General features: G+C 39.1%; 6 protein-coding genes across 6 annotated transcripts; 3 read left to right on the plus strand and 3 right to left on the minus strand.

Moving 5' to 3' along the window:
- Nucleotides 1-1,536: 1,536 nt before the first annotated feature.
- On the plus strand, nucleotides 1,537-2,455 carry LOC104821428 (transcription factor PRE4). Its single transcript, XM_010552309.1, has 2 exons — nucleotides 1,537-1,793; nucleotides 2,129-2,455. Exons 1-2 carry the CDS (start codon nucleotides 1,665-1,667, stop codon nucleotides 2,276-2,278), a joined length of 279 nt encoding a protein of 92 aa, XP_010550611.1. The 5' UTR covers nucleotides 1,537-1,664; the 3' UTR covers nucleotides 2,279-2,455.
- A 547-nt stretch (nucleotides 2,456-3,002) lies between these two features.
- On the minus strand, nucleotides 3,003-7,477 carry LOC104821429 (delta-1-pyrroline-5-carboxylate dehydrogenase 12A1, mitochondrial). The gene is made up of 16 exons (XM_010552310.1): nucleotides 7,268-7,477; nucleotides 6,637-6,716; nucleotides 6,372-6,475; nucleotides 6,133-6,200; nucleotides 5,880-5,937; nucleotides 5,669-5,782; nucleotides 5,343-5,426; nucleotides 5,054-5,158; nucleotides 4,804-4,917; nucleotides 4,532-4,663; nucleotides 4,349-4,438; nucleotides 4,163-4,252; nucleotides 3,828-4,037; nucleotides 3,639-3,749; nucleotides 3,358-3,437; nucleotides 3,003-3,293 (listed from the first exon to the last, which is right to left on the minus strand). The coding sequence occupies exons 1-16, from the start codon at nucleotides 7,342-7,344 to the stop codon at nucleotides 3,155-3,157; spliced, it is 1,656 nt and encodes a 551-aa protein (XP_010550612.1). The 5' UTR covers nucleotides 7,345-7,477; the 3' UTR covers nucleotides 3,003-3,154.
- A 276-nt stretch (nucleotides 7,478-7,753) lies between these two features.
- Nucleotides 7,754-10,056, minus strand: LOC104821430 (protein SDE2 homolog). The gene is made up of 6 exons (XM_010552311.1): nucleotides 9,978-10,056; nucleotides 9,728-9,833; nucleotides 8,945-9,305; nucleotides 8,221-8,851; nucleotides 8,090-8,145; nucleotides 7,754-8,002 (listed from the first exon to the last, which is right to left on the minus strand). The coding sequence occupies exons 1-6, from the start codon at nucleotides 10,015-10,017 to the stop codon at nucleotides 7,970-7,972; spliced, it is 1,227 nt and encodes a 408-aa protein (XP_010550613.1). The 5' UTR covers nucleotides 10,018-10,056; the 3' UTR covers nucleotides 7,754-7,969.
- Nucleotides 10,057-10,923: 867 nt separating this feature from the next.
- Nucleotides 10,924-12,309, plus strand: LOC104821432 (putative F-box protein At3g16210). The gene is made up of 2 exons (XM_010552313.2): nucleotides 10,924-11,000; nucleotides 11,075-12,309. The coding sequence occupies exon 2, from the start codon at nucleotides 11,077-11,079 to the stop codon at nucleotides 12,148-12,150; it is 1,074 nt and encodes a 357-aa protein (XP_010550615.1). The 5' UTR covers nucleotides 10,924-11,000; nucleotides 11,075-11,076; the 3' UTR covers nucleotides 12,151-12,309.
- Nucleotides 12,310-12,399: 90 nt separating this feature from the next.
- LOC104821431 (probable serine/threonine protein kinase IRE) lies at nucleotides 12,400-13,565 on the minus strand. Its single transcript, XM_010552312.1, has 5 exons — nucleotides 13,281-13,565; nucleotides 13,101-13,186; nucleotides 12,952-13,040; nucleotides 12,718-12,783; nucleotides 12,400-12,626 (listed from the first exon to the last, which is right to left on the minus strand). Coding segments are annotated over exons 1-5 (408 nt in total). The 5' UTR covers nucleotides 13,447-13,565; the 3' UTR covers nucleotides 12,400-12,625.
- A 1,576-nt stretch (nucleotides 13,566-15,141) lies between these two features.
- LOC104821571 lies at nucleotides 15,142-18,941 on the plus strand. Its single transcript, XM_010552492.2, has 7 exons — nucleotides 15,142-15,198; nucleotides 15,322-15,433; nucleotides 15,528-15,566; nucleotides 15,793-16,344; nucleotides 16,420-16,475; nucleotides 16,563-17,357; nucleotides 18,185-18,941. The coding sequence occupies exons 1-6, from the start codon at nucleotides 15,142-15,144 to the stop codon at nucleotides 16,593-16,595; spliced, it is 849 nt and encodes a 282-aa protein (XP_010550794.1). The 3' UTR covers nucleotides 16,596-17,357; nucleotides 18,185-18,941.
- The last annotated feature ends 1,116 nt before the right edge of the window (nucleotides 18,942-20,057 follow it).

Raw genomic sequence — 20,057 nt, forward strand, 5'->3', positions numbered from 1 at the left:
TATATATATATATATATATATATATTACGAGATAATCGATTTAACCCATCAATTGTATTGATTACCTCACATATTGAAATATTAATGTGAAAGTTTCACATATTATGAGATTCGATTAAACGTTCGATTTGCTTATCTTTCATATTATCATCCTTTATTTTATATCATTTTATGAAATTATTTTCATAATCTCGTTTGTTACATGCTTAAATATGGATAAGACTGAAAATTCATTTAATTTTCTCTGTCATCAAATTAGAGAATTTCCTTAGAATTGTGGTTGCAATTTCATTGTCAATCATATATTTTTGGTTTATCGGCTGATTTGAAATACTATTGATCTTTGATTCAAATAATCATTCAATTAATCGACTGATTGATTTTATGATAAAACTAAAAAAAAAACTAAGCGCGACGTCAGTACAGAAGCAATCAAGTCTAGTTGCTGGACTCCACTTGTGTCCGAAACGATTATAAAATTAATCAATTGAATTATTAATTTGTGTATACACACACACACACACATGTATATTCCTGTATGCCTTTGTTTATACGCACGTATAGATCAATATATAAGAATAGATGGTTTGATTAAATTTAGGATACTAATTAATACTAGTGAAGATTAATTATTATGTAACCTATTGTTGAAAATTCATTCATTAAAAAAAAGAGTAAAGATAACAATAGAGAGTCCACATTGACACTTGATGAAACCCTAATTCTCTGTGGTGAACGGTAAAAACCCTAATTTCAGCAATTAATGATTTCATAAAAAGTCCCAAATTTAGACTTAAGCCATCGGTTGGCAATGTCTCCGAGGGGAGGAATTCTATTGATTTTTTCACATGATTTTTAATATATATACACACGAATAGAAATTAGACTGTCTACTTGGATTGTCATAACAATACTTACTAGGAATGAATTGTGATTAATAAACATAGAACTTCACAGCATTGACAAACCTATATATGAAAATCTAAAGGAAAATGAACTTTATATGTATATGGATGGATTTAGAATATAAAAATAAATCAAATTAATGTAAATAGCAATCAACAAGATAATGTTCTTTTTTTAAATAAAAAAAAATCCATTATCGTTTTAGTGGTATGTATTACAAATGGAAAGATGATACAAATTAATTCATAGGAAATGACAAAGTTGCATGTCATTGGATTCAAATGAAAAAACAGATATCAGAAAAATCTTAAATCGTAGTAATAGGGTCCTCTCTGAATGTATATATATATGGATTATACGGATTTTTTTTTGTACAACTATATCAGTTTAACCAAATTGTGCAATTTAGTATTTATACGATGCCCAATCATTCTTTATATTTGTTCCCTGCAATAGACAAGAACAACCATCATCATGTACTTTTTGAATTATAGTATAGTGATCGAATATACATAAAATGCACATAAAAATATATATAAAAAAACATGTATAATTCCACGGGAAGCTAAACGAATCTGTTCTTTATAAACAGAACCCGAAACCTCTATATATTTATCCCATGCACTTCTCCCTCACTCTCACTCCCACACAAGGCATATATATATATATATATATATAGCTCGTATAACTTATACATACGTATACTCATTAAGGTCTGTGAATATATACACACACACACACACACATATATCATCATCATGTCTAGCCGAAAGTCTCGTTCAAGACAATCGGGAGCGCCTATGATCACCGAAGAACAAATCAACGATCTCGTCGTGCAGCTCCACCGTCTTGTTCCCGAACTTCGTGACAGAAGAAGCTCCAACAAGGTACTAATTTCTACATTTTCGAAACAACATAATTTCAAACATATTTAATTATAGCCTTAATTTTACAACTATATGGTTTATATATACACCGCATATATATCTTATTTTTGTTTCTAACAATGACCCATGAGCTTATATATATAGAGTATGTATATAAACACACACACACACACACACACGTACATGTTCAACACCTTGCCTCATACACGTAGGGTTGAAACCATAATCATATGCAGACTCCCGTAACTATATATGATTAATAAAGTTCTTGATATGAAGTTTGTTCATGAAATGATCTTATTGGATCGTTCGTTCTTATGTATATATACGTATAGGTTTCTGCGTCGAGGGTGTTGCAAGAGACATGCAGCTACATAAGGAGCTTGCACAAGGAAGTGGATGATCTGAGTGAGCGATTATCGCAGCTTCTTGAAACAGCGGATTCAGCTCAAGCTGCTTTCATCCGGAGTTTGCTTACTCAGTAGAGAAATCATCAACACAGTTCCTGTTTTTTTTTTTTTTTTTTGAAATGTATGTGTTTTGGAGTTTGTGTTTCAGTCAAGTTTTTTTTAGGGTTTTTGCTTTTTTTGTCAGTTGGTGAAGACAGCAAGTTGTTTGTCAGAATTGTCTTTTCTGCTTCAGCAACTATTTTTAATATGAGAATATCTATTGCCTCACAAACCGACTCTCTCTCTCTCTCTCTCTCTCCCTTCATATATATATATATATATATATATATTAAAATCTTGGATGGTCCACGGTTAAACTAATTAAAATGTTACCTATACGATCATAGAATTCCTCAAATTATTATCTCTAACAAATAATTAATTACAATCCAATAATTCTAGCCGATCCCACAAACCTTAATCAAGAGTTCAAACTCATCATAGGTTTCACACGGAATATGCAACTATATATATACAGCAACAGTAGAATGGATTATATATGGAATCATGGTTCGAAAATTATGTCATCACTTCAATAACAAAAAAAAAAAAAAAAATCCTATTGATTTTAGTTACAACCATAAATCTTAGGGACTAACACAATAGCAGCAGAACACAAAGCCCAATTTAAGTTGGGCTTTAGGCCCATTAATGAATAAACTACCACCAAGAGGAACTCGGCCAGCACCCGGGAGCTGTCTAAATCTTAATATAGATCTCATCAGAAAAAGATTGGTAGGAAAAATGAAACCAGATCAGGAAAATCAGGGGAAAAGATCATAAACTCATTATTGATATCAATTTCTCACTACAGAGGCCACTCGGATCAGACAGAGCTTGTTTATTTCTCCCAAAACTCATCTCTTTATTGAAACTGAAACTCTACTGATAACTCTGTGGTCTATCTCCTCTTCAAGTGGATGGAGGAACTTCCCAGCCTTGAGGAACCGGACCGTAGTCGTAGATGACCTCTCTGTGGCATGACCACACTAGCTTTATCGCCTCTGGTGTCCCTATCCCGGCCCCTCTCGGGTCACCCGCCGGTCCAAACCTGATCATATTTTACCAGTCAAATCACAAAGAGGGGAGGATAGAAGATCGAGTTTAAGTCTCACCAGTGATTCTGAGGAGCTCCAGTGGTCCTTGCTCTGAGTCCTGCGTATGTAGTGCCATTCACCGAGTTCCCTATCACTTCCTGCAGAGATTTTTTTGTATACAAAATGTTGGCTAGTTGTTCCATTGTTTTCTCTGGAAATTCTTAAACGGGTATGCGTTTAAGTTTCGGTTTTTCAACTCCAAAGGTAATAACGGGTAATGTATGATAAAGAGCGGAGGAAATCCAAGAAACTCGAACAAGAACGAGGAGTGAGTTTCTAGACAAAGAGATGAGGGTTGCCTGGAGAAAGATGGGATTATTGGAAACGACAGCTGCGGTTAGATGAGCATGCATTCTCTCCAATGCTTCCAGAACCAGAGGCAGTTGATCTGCCTTGTATTCCGTTATAATCTGCAATCAGATGAGCAGTGAAATCACGATACCAAGTGGGTATGAATTCAGTACCAAGCTATCCGATGATAGTTATACCTGAAATGGTCCAAATATTTCCTTGGTAACGAGCTCATAGTATTTATCCTTCAAAATTTCTTCAAGAGGAACATAAACTGCAGTTGGCTGCAGAGCTCCATATATAGAAGGAATAGAATGGTTCTTCAATGGCTTCCCACCAAAGATTAGCTTTGAACCCGGAATATGAAGGAGCTTCTCCATGTGCTCTATCATTGCCTCAGTTGTCACCTGAAAACCCAAAATTCAGACAGAATAACGGGTAAAAAATGAAAAAAAAAACATCTTTTAACTTTACATGCCAGAAAAAAAAACACCACTTTCCCCGATACAGGTGGAGAAAAGAAAGAACTTACAGTAAGGACAGGACCAATGGTCAAGTCTTCCAACTTCCGCCTTTCTGCAAGATCTTTTAACTTGGAAACAAGAGAAGTCTTTGACCAGTTCTGTTCAAACATGTTAAAAAATTGCAAGAAGCTTAAAAGATCCGGGTAGGAAGATCGTTGATTCGGTAACACATATATGATGTCAGAGGATCCAACCTCGTGCATGAACAGCATCGACTGTGCAGAACATTTCTGCCCACTGCATGCATATGCATCCTGGTCACATACCCATGCAACATAATCGATCTGCCATGGATACATCAGTATTCGTTGGCACTTAGATAACAGAGGAGAGGAAATAAAAAAAAATACTGTTTAGAGTAGGAAGTTCATGAAAACCTCCTGAACATCGGGTCCCAGTATTTTCCAATCGAATCCAGCATCTTCGAGTTTGACACGACCCTTAAGGTCAACAGCCAACTTTTCAGCTACTCTCGAGCTACCCGTGAAGAGGGTCATTCTTGGATCCGCCTGCAGAAGTTACACAAATTTGTCCGATATTTGATGATTATTTGCAATTTTTGAAAGAAACAGAGAGCAAAACCAAAGTGAAAAGAATACATCTTTGCAACAAGAAGGCAAGAAACAATGAGATCCAGAAAAGAACTAACCTTTAACAATATCTTGTTCATTGTCTTCCCATCTGAATTTATGAAATCAACATCTTCAACTGGCAAACCGCAATAGTGAAGCAACCGCATCATTTGGTCCATTACAATGCTCACCTATTAAAGCAAAAGAGAGAAAGAGAGAGAGAGATAAGAGTATGTGCTGAAATATATTAAAATGAGAACCAAGCCGAAAAAGGAATCAATCAATAACATCAAAAGAAATTTATATGAACAATTTTCCGGAGAAGACCTTGCTGTCAACTTTTAGAAGTGGTTTGTTGCCCATGTATAATGCTCCCATCAACTGAAGTAACGGAATCTCGAGAGGAAAATTGAACGGTGTGATAATTGTTACCTGCCACAGAAGTCAAAAACTTGAACAAAAGTACATTGGACATCTACTTTTCTAAGAAACGGACCGTAACGTGAAATAAATTACTAAAACCATCACGTTTAGTATTATTTAGATGCATATACAAAATTTTATCTGACTAGAAAACTTCTGGTGCTTCAATTAAGAGTCTAAGAGAATGCCTTACAGGACCATAGGGCCATCGGTAGCCGTGACTTTGTTGCCCGAGATGATTTCCAGGTACTGCAAAAGACCGTGCCAAGAAGCGGACCTAATAGAAATTTGAAAAAGGCGGTACTTAAAAACAGCAAGAAAGTGAAACAAGTTTTGAATTTTTTCAAGAAATTTTGTCTTTCATTATAATCTTAAAACATCTTTGTAATCATAATCAAATCCAGGGTGACCGGAAGAACTGTATATTTCTAGTTCTCAACATCTTTTCCATATGAAGGATCTTGCAGTTACGAATGGAAAACATACCAAAAAAAAAAACGGTGAATGGATTTCATGTACCTGATCACCAGAGAAGTTCTCTAAAAACTTTCGCGTGACATAGACTTCGGCATAGGCTTGCTGATAACTCTTCGGAGAAACTCTCTGTATTAACCGCGAGAAGAAATCTGATACCTGATGCCAATTCAGATATAAAACATATTATAACAGTTGAATCGTAAATCAGCATATTGACATAAATCCAACAACATCACCATTCCAAGTATGTTACCTTTGGTAAGGAAAGCATATGGGCTGCTTTTGCTGAAATGTCTCCATATAAAAGATACCTGAAAGAAACAAAAGATGATAAAATTGTATCCCATACCACAAACAGAATTGATACAAAGGGGAAAAAAGATCACACAACGGATATGATTTGATAACATAAGCCCCTTGAAAGGCCAACAAAAGAGATTAAATATACTGCAATAATGAAGTAAAAAAGGGAGTAAAAATGCATTACAGTATAAAGGGAATTATACCTCTCTGGTGATTTGAAAGGGTTATGCAGACCATGTTTAGAGCACTTTGATAAGCTCTCAACAAATGGCTTCAAAATCAAACACCGGAAAGAATCAAAAGAAAAAAACTAGCATTTAGATGGACAGAATCATACATACAGGTGTCGAAAAAGGGCAAGAATGGAGTTGAATGCTTTCATGCATTTGTTCTTCAAATAGTTTTTTTTGCAGTCATAACACATCTCGAAACAAGGTAGCACCTGAATTCCTGTTTCATCCACCTCTGCAACTTTGATGAATGGTTCGCCGTTTAGAGGATCCACAAGTGTGTTCCAAGTTGAAGAACCAATCCATTTTCCCTGCACTATAGAAAAATAACAACACAAAAGGAACATAAGTTGATAAACTCCACAGCGGGCTGTACCATTTCATAGCTTCTGCTCTCAACCAGAACCTATAGTATATGAACAAGATTTGTTCTTCAATGAAACCAAACAATCAAGCAGATATTACAACTAGACCCACCCAAGTTTTGTACTTCAGCAGGTTTAGCACCCGATATCTCTTCAGCATCTACAGTCGCGAAGGGTAAGGAATGACTAAATCTGCAAGACACAAGAAACCCGATCACAAAGTTAGCAGCAACAGTTCGAAGAACCGACGGAAAATCTGCACGGTGTTTCATTAAAATACACAGTGCGCCTTCTAGAACACGTAAACATGAAGACAACCGATGTATTAACAGTACAACAACAATAACAACATCTTAATCCCAAGTTTATTTGGATCTTTTCTCCGTTCATTTTCGATTTTTGGTCAAGTCCTCCAAAATTTATAAACACACAACCGCAAGTGAGCCTGACTAAACATCCCATCTCTCTTCTAACAGTATCAGAGCAAAAGATTCACTCAGTTGAAACTGACACAAACCACAGATATAATTGATACCAACTTGCCAAAGTTTTGTTTTTTCCGCTCACAATCGATAAGAGAAGACGAAAAGAACTCTTCAGAATCAGCATCTACTCACAGGGAATGGATGAAAGTCCCACTAATTTACGAAAACGACATAATCCATGTGGAGATTCATCAAAACAAAAAAGACCCAGGAACTGAAAAATGATAAATCATGAGAAATTTCGGTCGAATCGTGAACCTGGAGCCGATACAGCTTAAGGGCTTGTTACTCAGAGCCCTAGCTCTGAATACCCTGCCTGCGATCACTCTGTACATTACAATGGGGTTCACGAGAGAGAAATCAGAGGATAGAGAATCAGAGAGACTGCTAGATGGGTCGCTTCTACTCGAAATCTCTGCAGGCAAGTGATCTGGCTTCGAAATATTAAAGACGCGATAAACAAAAAGGAATCACCGTTGAGAACGGGGCACGTAGGCCAAACGGCAGAGCCTTTGATTCCACCCTTTTTTTACAATTATATCTCAACCCCACAACTTATTTAGATTGCAATAAACCCCCTTCCCTTGTTCAAATGTTTCGCTTTAGTTTTACAATGTTCTTGTTTATACCGCTATAGTTCAGATTGGTTCAAAGACCCCCTCCCCCAAAGATGTAAGATTTTCAAGTAAAGTTAAGATTTTGACCGTTGATTTTGTATCTCCATGTCCGTATTCGGATCATCCGTTCGAGGAAAGAACATTCAGCAACTGAAAACTTAGACAAACTGTTTTGGATACACACACAAAAAAAAAAACAATTCAACGAACATTTCAATCCAGAACAAGGAAACATTATATGTTTTTTCACCAAACCGGAGACTTGACAAACCTTTCACCTATACCCCATTTGAATCATCCAAACAAACCAAATTCAGCAGCAGACAGATTTGTTCTTCTTCATTCAAACCTGGATTTCTTCTGCCGTCGGAACAACCTGCAGTGTTACATTCCCCGGTTTCAGGACTATAACAAGTCGTAAGAACCCGATGAGTTATGTAATAATAATAGTAGTTCTACTCACAGAATTTTCTTTGTTCTCCTCTGATGCATTCGTTTGCTCCGGAGATTCACCTTGACCTACAAGCATACACAGAGACTGTTGATATTGAAATTTGTGTTTGTGATGAGAAGTGGTCATGTTAGTCTTTTTACCTTCTGGTTTACTGGCAGGTTTCTTTGTGGATTTCTTTATCTCATTCTTCTCTTCTTGATTTCTCTTGGACCTGAGATTGACGACCCTCTCACCATTCTTCTGAGATCTATCCGCTCGGGTTTCAGTTAGTTTCCGTGAATTTGCGGTGGAAGTGTTCGCCATCTTTCTTGTCCTAACTGATGAGCTGTTCTTAGATAAAGCTTCCTTCTTGTTTGGAGCCTCGTCATCAGAGGACCGAGTCCCTTCGTCCGAGTCTTGAATCTCCGAAACATCCGATTGTTTCACCTTAACGGCATTCAGAGATCTCCGAGCCATTCCCTTTGGGGTATTTTTAACGGAATTTGCCTTGGCGGTTCGTTTGACAGTTGAACTTTGAGAAGCGTCATCTTTAGGGACTTCAGGTGTCATCATGCTCAGGTTTTCTGGTGTGGAAGATGAACTCTGGACATCATTGTTCATTGATACAGTGGTCTCTTCAGGAACGACAGAACAGGTTTCCGAGATCTTCGCATCCTCAAGACCTTCTGAGATATTGTACAACTGACATAGTTCCCTAGTGCAGTCAGCAAGCTCGTCCAGGTTATTGCGGAGAGCGTACAGTTTCAACTCGTCTCCCATCTGCTGAATCGGCTGCAGTTCCAAACACGGAAATGTGAGAACAAAAAAGGTGGAGAAACACACATTTAGGAAGATAACAAGCAAGAACTTGAGTTTGGATTATACCTTACAGCCTGCATGATGGGCAAGTTTAAAGAAACCGAGAGCGATCGAATGCTTTCCCGTGGACTCGGAGAGTTTGATATGCGACAACCAATAAGTAGCCGAAGATAAATCTTCCACCTTTTTCCGATTTGCTGATCTCAATGCATTGGAGACCGGCTTTTCAGTCATGCCTCGGCCATTACCTGACCGTTTTGCTCTGTTTTCTGAAACAGGGGTGAGGCTGCTAAGTGATTTGCAAGCAGAATTCCCCACAGCCTTCGCAGGAATCGAGAACCTTCTGGCTGGCTTAGCAGATCCATAATCCTTAGCAGAAAGATCGAGAGCTGTTGTGCTCTGACTTACAGCGGATGCAACCCGTCCCCTGAGATATATGAACTAATTCTACTGAATCCAAGCAATCAACACAAACCGAACCTCTTTTTTTTGTAAATTACAAGACATGAATCAGGCCAGTTACCAGGTCACATGATGTAATTCAAACTATGTTCAAAGTTAATAATGGCTGAACTCATACATCTGATACGGCGTAAAATTCAAGTCCCGTCAGAGTTATTATCCCTCTATGTGAACTGATACTTTCCCTGCTAGATTACCGTCTAATTTCATCGGCATTAGTTTACCTAATCACCTGTCTCTTTACTGATCAAGATGCAACCCTTACGGACTAATATTAACGTGATGAAGTTAGCTCGAACCCACAATTTATTCGCAATCGAAGTAGCAGAATCCATAATCTCTTTGAACAAAAAAACGATGGAGGTGTAAAAATGGCGATTACCGTACCTCCTGGAACTAGAAGAACTTGAGAATTCTGGAGCAGGAGGCTTCCCTTCCTTCGATTTAAGCGCAGATCTTAGAGGATACCTCAGCTTAGATTTGGTCGTGCTTCCTTCACCATTAGACATAAAAAAAAAAAGTTAGTTCCCTGAAGATCCAAATTTTTAACAAGCTTGAATCGGGGGGAAATAATTCGAATATTGAGAAAAGAAAGTAAAACTCGAAGAGAAGAATACAAGTTTGAACGAAGATTTACCGGAGGCAGGATCCGCTGGTCGGTCCTTCGATTTCTCCATTGACTTTCTTTTCTGCGGAGTGAAACTGCGAAGGTTTGAATTTGGAGAAGACACAATCTAATCAAAATTTCAAAACAAGCATCTTGAAACAGTAACCGCCACACTGCATTGTTTTGTTTTTTCATATAAACCCTCTACTTTTCATTTGCTTCGTTTAGGACCCTTATTTTGACACTTAAAATATCTGCTACCATATTATGATTGCTATTAAACAAGCTTAATTTAATTCCATATTGGCGAGTAATTAGATTGTCTAAACCCAAAATTGAACTATTATTATAAGTCGTAAAATTAAAATTATAATCTAAAAACATTAGATCCGAGATTAAGTTTTTTTAATTTTAATTTATAAGTCAATTAGATTTATAAGGATGGGGAATAAATTAAAGAATTTTAAAACCCGCCAGCCAATATTTCTGGAATATATTCTGGTGTTCGTTCATAAATTTGATGAGAAAGGGGCTTTTTTTGTTAAATATATTTATTCGAGGCAAAAGTAAAAGAATTTCTAAAGGATAGGGGTCTGTTTTGAAAAGAATGCTAAAAATCTAATGCTGTCTTATTAGTGATTAGGTTCTTTTGCCGTTTCCCTGATGAGCGGGAAAGTGGTTGAAGAAGTTATGATGAAAATATGGCGAGAGAGAGTCATTGTGGACCGTCCGATAGAAGATAGCGATAGAGTGTCATTTTGGACCGTCCGATTAAGAAGAAGATAGCGATAGAGTGATTTGAATTTCTGGCAAGGGCTGATTCGTTCACTGTGATAAAATTTTCAAAGAAGAAAAAAAATCTGAAATTGGTTTTCCATAATGGGCTTTTCTTGTTCAATGATAAGTGTCAAAGGCCCATCCATGGGGTTTTATAGGCCCACTATTCATAGTTACGGATTGATAAAAGGGAACCCTAGGGTTTTAAAAATCCTCTCGTCTGTTTGCTCTGAATCGAAATCTTCTCTCCATCGGCATCTCCTCCGGTGGATTCAGGTAAATATGTTTTATATCAGTTATCTTCGTTACGGGTCATAGAAATTGAAGATTATTGCGTGATATGGTGACAGGGATGAAGAGGATCGAAGTCTCTTGTGATTTAGTGGAAGAAATACTTGCTCGAGTGCCGGCGAAGGACTTGTTAAGATTCAGACGTGTTTGCAAACGATGGAAATCGTTGATCCAGGACAAGCAGTTCATCAAAAAGCACGTGTCATATTCCCCCACGAAGTTTCTCTATTGTGCGTATAATTCGTCGGCTAAGAGACACCTCGTCTATGAATACAAGGGAACCAGGATGCTTGACAATAATCATGTGCGGTTATTTCTTCACTGCAACGGACTTATCTGCCTTTGTTTCTGGGGGAAGTATTTGGCTGTCTGGAATCCTGCGCTCAGAGAATTGAGAAAAATAGAGCCTGCAACGATCAAGGGTTCTGCTTTGAACATGATCGGGTTTGGTTATGATCATTCGAACGATGATCATAAGATAGTTTTGCTCACTTACCGGCGCTCCCCGAGTAGACCGCACCATGACTTTGGTCGGGCCGAAGTCATCTCGCTAAAGACCGGTTCAAGGGTCATTGATTATCCGTCGTATGCTTTCGACTCTCATGCCGACCCTGGAGGAGGAACTTTGGTAGGTAACCGTATATTCTGGCTGGTTAAGGATCCAACAAACAAGGATAGCTTTATATTGAGCTTTGATCTCGTGTCACACCAGTTCAATCGCGTGTCATGTCCTTCCACCAATGCCCGAATCGTGGGATATAATCTGTCGGTGATAAGAGGACATCTGTGCGTGGTAGAATACAGAGTGCGTGAGCTATGTATTTGGAGTGGACAGTCTGGCAAAGGCGTGCACTCTTGGAGCAGGTTATTCACCGTGTCGGTAGATGATATCAAATTGCCAGATGGGCATTGGGTTTTTGGCTCACACGTTGTGGAATGTGAGACCAAGGACATGGAATTGCTAGTCAAAGTCTCGAATTGGTTCGAGCAGAAGCAGAAGTTCAAGGTGGTGAGAGTGTCTGCCTTCAACACCAAGGAAAATGTTTTCACAAAGTTGGAAATAGATTATTCTTGCGGTTATATAGCTACAGGTCCTTGTCCATACAAGGAATCCCTCCTATCTGTCCATGGGTAGTCCTGTTTTTCTTGCTTTTCGTTTATTTATAGCCATTTTTTAAATCTCGTGGGATGTTTTTTTTTTTAATCCTTTGCATGAACAAGAACAAAAAAAAAAAAAAGAGGGATATTGAATTATGGTGTTGTGCTGTATCTTATCATTATCTATTGAGTTTTATCCTCGCGTGTATGGTGTGCCTTATTCTATATAGCTGGTTCCTATAAATCAAGATAACCGGTCTAAACCGGAAGAGGGACCATCGCTAAGGAAACTTTGTAAGGGACCAATTGTGCTTTCCTGTACAGTTGACGGAGGGTGAACCGAAAGTCTTGTTGTAGAACAAATTCTCAGACAAGCATTAACAAACAAGGGAACTCTTGTCACATGTCAGGAACGTGCCAAAGGTTCATCCTCTTGAACATCCGCGTCTCATACACCGTCCCCAATGCCCGTCCTGGTTTGGTTCCGTATCCAGCTGCGGTTGATGTGTGGGTCTGCATTCAAAGAGAACCAGAGCTGCTTCAATTCACTGAAAAGCTATAACGTTTACTACCTTCGCCTATAGAACGATGTAGGAAAACCAACCAATTCAACTGAGTGGATCCAGCCCCTGTTGCTCCTAGTCTCTGAACAGGATTCTCAGTCAACATCCTGAAATGGAGACACGGGTGGGAATAACTCTATCACAATAAACACATCTGTGGGCAATCACAACTTTGGTAGGTAAGCAGATTTCTCTTTTTCCACTTGTTAAGATCAAATGCCTGTATATCAGCCAAACATGGAGAGGTAGCTCCTACGGAATGTTATTTATCTTACTTGTCGATCAAATCGTATGCTTCATAAGACAACTCCTCCGGAGCACTAGGCCATGATATATCTCTGTTGATTATATTCTCAAGAATTTGCTGCAATCCATAAAAAAGAATGATGTTCTCTCATATCCAATGAGTATGAGGAAAATGCACCTGTGGTGTTTCAGCATTGAAGGGAGGAGTACCAACGAGCAGCTCGAAAAGAATGACACCCACCGACCACCAATCAGCAGTTTTACCTGAAAAAAGTGTTAAGTCGATGGACACAAGTTACAAGCCAAATCCGATTTCCAAAAGAACACACAAAGTTTAACTCCTTTGTGAATTCCTAACCATGTCCCATTCCAAGAAGTATTTCAGGCGCCAGATAATCAGGAGTTCCAACAACAGAGTGCTTTTTACGAGTATCTTTGCTTGATGAACTGGGAGCTTTTGGTTCATGGCTTGTTAGAAAACCGCTGCTGCCCATGGGAGCACCTGATAAGTCATCTGTGACCATCTTGGCCGATGGGCAAATTGTCTGATTTTAAGTCTCTATGAATGATTTTTACAGAATGCAAATGCTCCAGTGCAAGAACCTGAAAAAAGTGCAGTGATATTTAAACAATGATTCTATCTTGGAGAGAATGATTCTTGTTCAACTACATACCCTTTACTGGAAAAACTATCAGAAACAAATGTGAGGATATATATTACACGGGCTCACAACTTCTGCAATATAGATGCGAGCCATGTCCAGATTTTTCAACAAGGGAAAAAGATTTTCTCCATGACCAGATTAAGATTTTCTCGGCAAGTGAAGGCATAGAAAAACTTGACCCCCGCGCTAAAAACAAGCTCGACAAGAATGACACCCAAAAGAGTTAAGTCGATGGACGAAAAGAATGACAACAAAGGTAATTTGACAGAAATACAGACCTTTATTGGTTTTATTATTTCAAAATCTTCTATAGATGTCCGATCTTTAGCACATGGATTAAGGGGACTTTCCATAAGACTCCGGACAGTATCTTCATCTGATGAGCTCCCTTCGTCCGCAGCTGTACATATTCTGGAGTGCTCTTCCACATGTACTACGACTGGTATTTCAACCTCGCAGATGCGACAAGTCATGGAATTATCATAAGTCACACATTGATGGTCAGCCCAGAAATCCCCACGCAGCATTTCTGCCAGAGGATGTGTTCAGGATGTTCATCACCATGAACTTTTGGTTCAGTTTTATTCTCCGCCTTACCCTTGGCAGGTGTGCCAACATTATCACCTTTACCGTTTTTCTCAGCAGCTAACGGAAGTTTCTTCCGTGATGACATCCGGTAGCTACTTGAAGTTGAATCAGTGCTTCTAGCAGTATTTACTTCCATCCCATCTGTTTTACAGCTTGTTAAATTCTGATCAGGATGGTCTTGTTGATCAGATAGATTTTGTTTTTTCACTCTTCTTCTACTTTCCATCAGTTTCACTCTCTCTATTAAGCTCTTGCTGTTGCACAATTTCTAAAAACCCTGTTCTGGGTAAACACCAAGATCACTTAACTGGTGCATGCCCAGGATGTGCTCTTCGGCATAACCACTCGCTTTTTGAAATTGCACAAGCCTATTGCAATGAGTGAGGATAAAAAGAAGACGATTATGAGCCTGTTTGAGGACCCCCATTGGTAGCCACTGAAGATTTAGTCACGTTTTATAACATACCGGCTGCTAGACCATCCATCAGTTCCGCACTGAACACCCAATTATGCCCCTCTTCTTCGTCATCTTCTAAAAGAATCTGCACATTTGGTTCTGAACTTAAAATCTGTATGAAAGTGGCTTCCTTTTTAGTATTATGCTTTTCAGAAGCTGAAAATCAATAGAAATGTCAACTCGGTTTTCGCCCTAATGTCTGCTGTTGTTTCCGTGTTTGCTAAAAGAATGTAGTTTTTTTCTTTGTCTGTGTTTATCCTTTTAGGAAGATTATGACCATTTTTTTTTTCATTTTTGGAGTAATTCTGCTTGTGGTATTTAGCAAGTGCTGTAGCTATTGTTTGGACTTGTTTATGGGTAATCGATTCTCGTGTTTTTGTTTGCTTTTTTGAGATGAGTAGACTAAGCTCCGCTGCTCCTGCGAGGACACTGTCTAGTGTCTACTAAGGGGGCCTTAGAATCTGTCTTTAGGTAAATAGACAACTAGCTCTTGACAAAACATAGGGATCATGACGGAACTTGTGGCACTTCATCGGAGAAATGATACTGGCCTGTGTATGTCTAATGTCTGCCTGATGCACGCACGATCTATCTTTTGACCATTTCTGTGCAGTTATATACCTGTTTATCCCATTTGTCTCGTTCTTACTAGTTTTCATCTTTTTAACCGTACCTGTTTTATCGTGAAGATTGAAGTTGGAGAAGATGAGGATGCTCCGGAGCCGGATTCAGAATCTACCGAAATTGTGGACTTGTCAAAGACAAGAGAGGTGAGGCTTGTTCCGTCGGATGCCAGCCAATGTGAGTTTACAACTGTTCTATACACCAAGCATAAAGTTAGTCGATAGTTTTGGTTGTATTTAACTCGATGGAAGTTTCTAATCTTTGCTGACAGTGGATACTCTGTTTGAGCTGAACCCTGAACCAGTTGAAGGTAGGTCAAACACATTCTCCTGTTATCTCATATAACTTGAATTCTTAACATGATAGAAATAGTAAACACCAATCTGCCTTTATGCTTTCAACCCAATAAATATGCAGAAGGGTTGAAAGCATTCGATCTCTCTCGGTTTCTTTAAACTTGCCCATCAAGCAGGCTGTGAGGTATAATCGAAACTCAAGGTCTTCCTCGTTATCTTCCAAAATGTGTGTTTCTCCAGCTTTTGTGTTCTCACATTTCCGTGTTGAAGATCTTAAGGAGGTGAAGATCTCGGAAACCTGTTCTGTCGTTCCTGAAGAGACCACTGTATCAATGAACAATGATATCCAGAGTTCATCTTCCACACCAGAAAACCCGAGCATGATGACACCTGAAGTCCCCAAAGATGACGCTTCTCAAAGTTCAACTGTCAAACGAACAACCAAGGCGAATTCCGTTAAAAATACCCCGAAGGGAATGGCTCGGAGATCTCTGAATGCCGTTAAGGTGAAGCAATCGAATGTTTCGGAGATTGAAGACTCGGATGAAAGGACTCGGTCCTCTGATGACGGGGCTCCAAACAAGAAGGAAGCTTTATCTAAGAACAGCTCATCAGTTAGGACAAGAAAGATGGCGAACACTTCCACCGCAAATTCACGGAAACTAACTGAAACCCGGGCGGATAGATCTCAGAAGAAGGGTGAGAGGGTCGTCAATCTCAGGTCCAAGAGAAATCAAGAAGAGAAGAATGAGATAAAGAAATCCACAAAGAAACATGCCAGTAAACCAGAAGGTAAAAAGACTAACATGACCACTTCTCATCACAAACACAAATTTCAATATCAACAGTCTCTGTATATGCTTGTAGGTCAAGGTGGATCTCCGGAGCAAACAAATGCATCAGAAGAGAACAAAGAAAATTCTGTGAGTAGAACTACTATTATTATTACATAACTCATCGGGTTCTTATGACTTGTTATAGTCCTGAAACCGGGGAATGTAACACTGCAGGTTGTTCCGACGGCAGAAGAAATCCAGGTTTGAATGAAGAAGAACAAATACGTCTGCTGCTGAATTTGGTTGGTTTGGATGATTCAAATGGGGTATAGGTGAAAGGTTTGTCAAGTCTCCGGTTTGGTGAAAAAACATATAATGTTTCCTAGTTCTGGATTGAAATGTTCGTTGAATTGTTTTTTTTTTTTGTGTGTGTATCCAAAACAGTTTGTCTAAGTTTTCAGTTGCTGAATGTTCTTTCCTCGAACCGATGATCCGAATACAGACATGGAGATACAAAATCAACGGTCAAAATCTTAACTTTACTTGAAAATCTTACATCTTTGGGGAGGGGGTCTTTGAACCAATCAGAACTATAGCGGTATAAACAAGAACATTGTAAAACTAAAGCGAAACATTTGAACAAAGCGAGGGGGGTTTATTGTAAGCAAAATAAGTTATGGGGTTGAGATATAATTGTAAAAAAAGGGGGAATCAAAGGCTCTGCCATTTGAGCTGCGTGTCCCATTTTCAACGGTGGTTCCTTTTTGGTTATCGCGTCTTTAATGGTTGTTTGTTTATTAGATTTGGCTGTTTCGATTTATTCACAAAAATTAATCAGCGAATATTTCGAAGCCAGATCACTTGCCCGCAGAGATTTTGAGTAGAAGCGACCCATCTAACAATCTCTCTGATTTTCTATCGCTCTGATTTCTCTCTCGTGAATCCCACTGTAATGTACAGAGTGATCGCAGGCAGAGTATTGAGAGCTAGGGCTCCGAGTAACAAGCCCTTAAGCTGTATCGGCTCCAGGTTCACGATTCGACCGAAATTTCTCATGATTTATCATTTTGAGTTTCTGGGTCTTTTTTGTTTTGCTGAATCTTCACACGGATTATGTTGTTTGCGTAAATTAGTGGGGCTTTCATCCATTCCCTGTGAATAGATGCTGATTCTGAAGAGTTCTTTTCGTCTTCTCGTATCGATTGTGAGCGGAAAAAACAAAACTTTGGCAAGTTGGTATCAGTTATATCTGTGGTTTGTGTCAGTTTCAACTGAGTGAATCTTTCAAGATGATAGATTCTTCTGAGTTCCCGTCTTTAAGCGTATTCGATTAACAGAGCGGAAATACAAGTTAATTGATCATAGGTATCTATCGATGTTTGGCTGGATCTTCTCTGATTATGAGCTCTGTTGTGATTTTTGCTCTGATACTGTTATAAGAGAGATAGGGTGCTAAGTTTTCAGTTGCTGAATGTTTCTTTCCTCGAACCGATGATCCGAATACCGACATGGAGATACAAAATCAATGATGCTTTGCGTATCCCACGAAATCAATTCCTTAAATACAGACGGAAATTCTGATTGGTCTCGCGAGATAGATAGAACAGAATGAGATTTTATGCTGTTTAGCTCCTTCGAGCATCATTACCAGATGTCGTTGTTGTTGTCCGAACAATCAGAGGTGGATTCGATTTCACTTACATAGACCAAGTGATTTGATTTAAGACAAGCTGGATAAACGTAATTCCCAGTTTAGAAAGGGCATATCGTTGAGTTGTTTTGGTTTTGATTTGAGAAATCCGGATCATGGATGATGGTCTAATGCTTTCAAGTCTCTTTTTTTTTGGATGTTGTAGCATTAGGTGTGTTGAAGATGATGCCTTGTTCAAAGAGGAGAAAGAAAGCAAAGGCAATTGCGCAGCAGTAAGAATCAAACTCAATCGTGGAGGTGACGTCTCTCCGTTGCCTGGTCGACGGGTTCCACACAACTACTATATGATAAAACAACCGTAAGCAGAACAATCCATCACAGTGTAAGAGCAGAAGAAGATGTTTTCTTTCTTGGTGTATTAAGGCTCCATTTCCATTGCTGTCATATTCATAAAAACTCTCGATGATGTGTGGTCCAGTATCTTCATTCAATTGCTGGATGAGAATTTTTTTTGCAGCAAACATCTTGTGTTTCTTCCTAAACCAGGGCTCACGGAAGAGAGAACTCCACCCCTTGCACACATAGTTGAAGCGACACAGGTCCTTGCAGGAGAGTCTCACCAATATTTCCTCCACCGAATCGAACGGAGGACCAATCGCGTCCACCGCTTCAGAGGGAGTACCAATATCGTCCACTGCTTCGGACGGAGGAACAATCTCGTCCACCGCTTCAGATGGAGAACCAATCTCATCCACCGCTGCAGAAGGACCAATCTCGTCCACCGCTTCAGACAGAGGAACAACCTGTTTCGATTTCTCGGACGCCATTCCTGAAGAAACATAGCTCTGCTACAATGGAGGAAACGAGAGAATGGGGATTTCTGTGTATTGATCGATTGTGCTACAAAGCAGGAAACTGTAAAATAACTAACTTTAACAAACTCTGTATCCATCCAGTTCATCTTCTCTACTCGTGTTCTTCACTTATCGAACCCTCTATACCGAGCAGTGTGTTATAATATAGGGTTTTTTTTAAAGTGTTGTTTTCCCCGGGAAACAAGAGCAGGAGCTCTTTGTTTTTTTCTTTGGATTGAAGATTAGGAGCTCTTGGGTTTGTGTCGATTTGGCCATGCGATTTAGTGAAAGGGCCCGTGTTGTGTAATTTTTATTATTAATAGATGAGAGTATATTTTCTGTTTTATAATACTCTTATCTATTAATAATAAAAATTACACAACACGGGCCCTTTCACTAAATCGCATAACCCAATCGACACAAACGCAAGAGCTCCTAATCTTCAATCCAAAGAAAAAAAACAAAGAGCTCCTGCTCTTGTTTCCCGGGAAAAACAACACTTGAAAAAAAAACCCTATATTGTAACACTCTGTTCGGTATAGAGGGTTCGATAAGTGAAGAACACGAGTAGAGAAGATGAACTGGATGGATACAGAGTTTGTTAAAGTTAGTTATTTTACAGTTTCCTGCTTTGTAGCACAATCGATCAATACACAGAAATCCCCATTCTCTCGTTTCCTCCATTGTAGCAGAGCTCTGTTTCTTCAGGAATGGCGGCTGAGAAATCGAAACAGGTTGTTCCTCCGTCCGAAGCGGTGGACGAGATTGGTCCTTCTGCACAGTGGATGAGATTGGTTCTCCATCTGAAGCGGTGGACGAGATTGTTCCTCCGTCTGAAGCAGTGGACGATATTGGTACTCTCTCTGAAGCGGTGGACGCGATTGGTCCTCCGTTCGATTCAGTGGAGGAAATATTGGTGAGACTCTCCCAAGGACCTGTGTCGCTTCAACTGTGTATGCAATGGGTGGAGTTCTCTCTTCCGTGAGCCCTGGTTTAGGAAGAAACACAAGATGTTTGCTGCAAAAAAATTCTCATCCAGCAGTTGAATGAAGATACTAGGGGTGGACACTTCGGTTCGGGAATTTAGTACCGTCCCGAAACCGAACCGAATAACGTTTGGTTCTAATTTGGTACACTTTTTATGGAACCGAATGAACCGTTCCCGAACCGAACCGTATAAATACCGAACCGTATGAATACCGAACCAAAATTCGAATATTCCAC

Source organism: Tarenaya hassleriana, unplaced genomic scaffold, assembly GCF_000463585.1.
Source record: "Tarenaya hassleriana unplaced genomic scaffold, ASM46358v1 Cleome33, whole genome shotgun sequence".
Lineage (NCBI taxonomy): Eukaryota > Viridiplantae > Streptophyta > Magnoliopsida > Brassicales > Cleomaceae > Tarenaya > Tarenaya hassleriana.

Excerpts from the sequence above, each read along its gene's own strand:
- LOC104821571 (XM_010552492.2), top strand. The coding sequence starts at position 15,142 with ATGACGGAACTTGTGGCACTTCATCGGAGAAATGATACTGGCCTGTGT. Across the intron at positions 15,567-15,792 it reads GAACCCTGAACCAGTTGAAG|CTTTTGTGTTCTCACATTTC; the intron begins GTAGGTCAAACA and ends GTGTTTCTCCAG. Across the intron at positions 16,345-16,419 it reads ACATGCCAGTAAACCAGAAG|GTCAAGGTGGATCTCCGGAG; the intron begins GTAAAAAGACTA and ends ATATGCTTGTAG.
- LOC104821429 (XM_010552310.1), bottom strand. The coding sequence starts at position 7,344 with ATGTACAGAGTGATCGCAGGCAGGGTATTCAGAGCTAGGGCTCTGAGT. Across the intron at positions 5,159-5,342 it reads ACCGATGGCCCTATGGTCCT|GTAACAATTATCACACCGTT; the intron begins GTAAGGCATTCT and ends CTTCTGTGGCAG. Across the intron at positions 3,294-3,357 it reads GGAGCTCCTCAGAATCACTG|GTTTGGACCGGCGGGTGACC; the intron begins GTGAGACTTAAA and ends AAATATGATCAG.
- LOC104821431 (XM_010552312.1), bottom strand. The coding sequence starts at position 13,446 with ATGGTCACAGATGACTTATCAGGTGCTCCCATGGGCAGCAGCGGTTTT. Across the intron at positions 13,041-13,100 it reads TCAATGCTGAAACACCACAG|CAAATTCTTGAGAATATAAT; the intron begins GTGCATTTTCCT and ends TATGGATTGCAG. Across the intron at positions 12,784-12,951 it reads GCATACGATTTGATCGACAA|GATGTTGACTGAGAATCCTG; the intron begins GTAAGATAAATA and ends TCTCCATTTCAG.
- LOC104821428 (XM_010552309.1), top strand. The coding sequence starts at position 1,665 with ATGTCTAGCCGAAAGTCTCGTTCAAGACAATCGGGAGCGCCTATGATC. Across the intron at positions 1,794-2,128 it reads ACAGAAGAAGCTCCAACAAG|GTTTCTGCGTCGAGGGTGTT; the intron begins GTACTAATTTCT and ends ATATACGTATAG.
- LOC104821430 (XM_010552311.1), bottom strand. The coding sequence starts at position 10,017 with ATGGAGAAATCGAAGGACCGACCAGCGGATCCTGCCTCCG. Across the intron at positions 9,834-9,977 it reads ACCAGCGGATCCTGCCTCCG|GAAGCACGACCAAATCTAAG; the intron begins GTAAATCTTCGT and ends CTAATGGTGAAG. Across the intron at positions 8,146-8,220 it reads ACCTGCCAGTAAACCAGAAG|GTCAAGGTGAATCTCCGGAG; the intron begins GTAAAAAGACTA and ends GTATGCTTGTAG.
- LOC104821432 (XM_010552313.2), top strand. The coding sequence starts at position 11,077 with ATGAAGAGGATCGAAGTCTCTTGTGATTTAGTGGAAGAAATACTTGCT.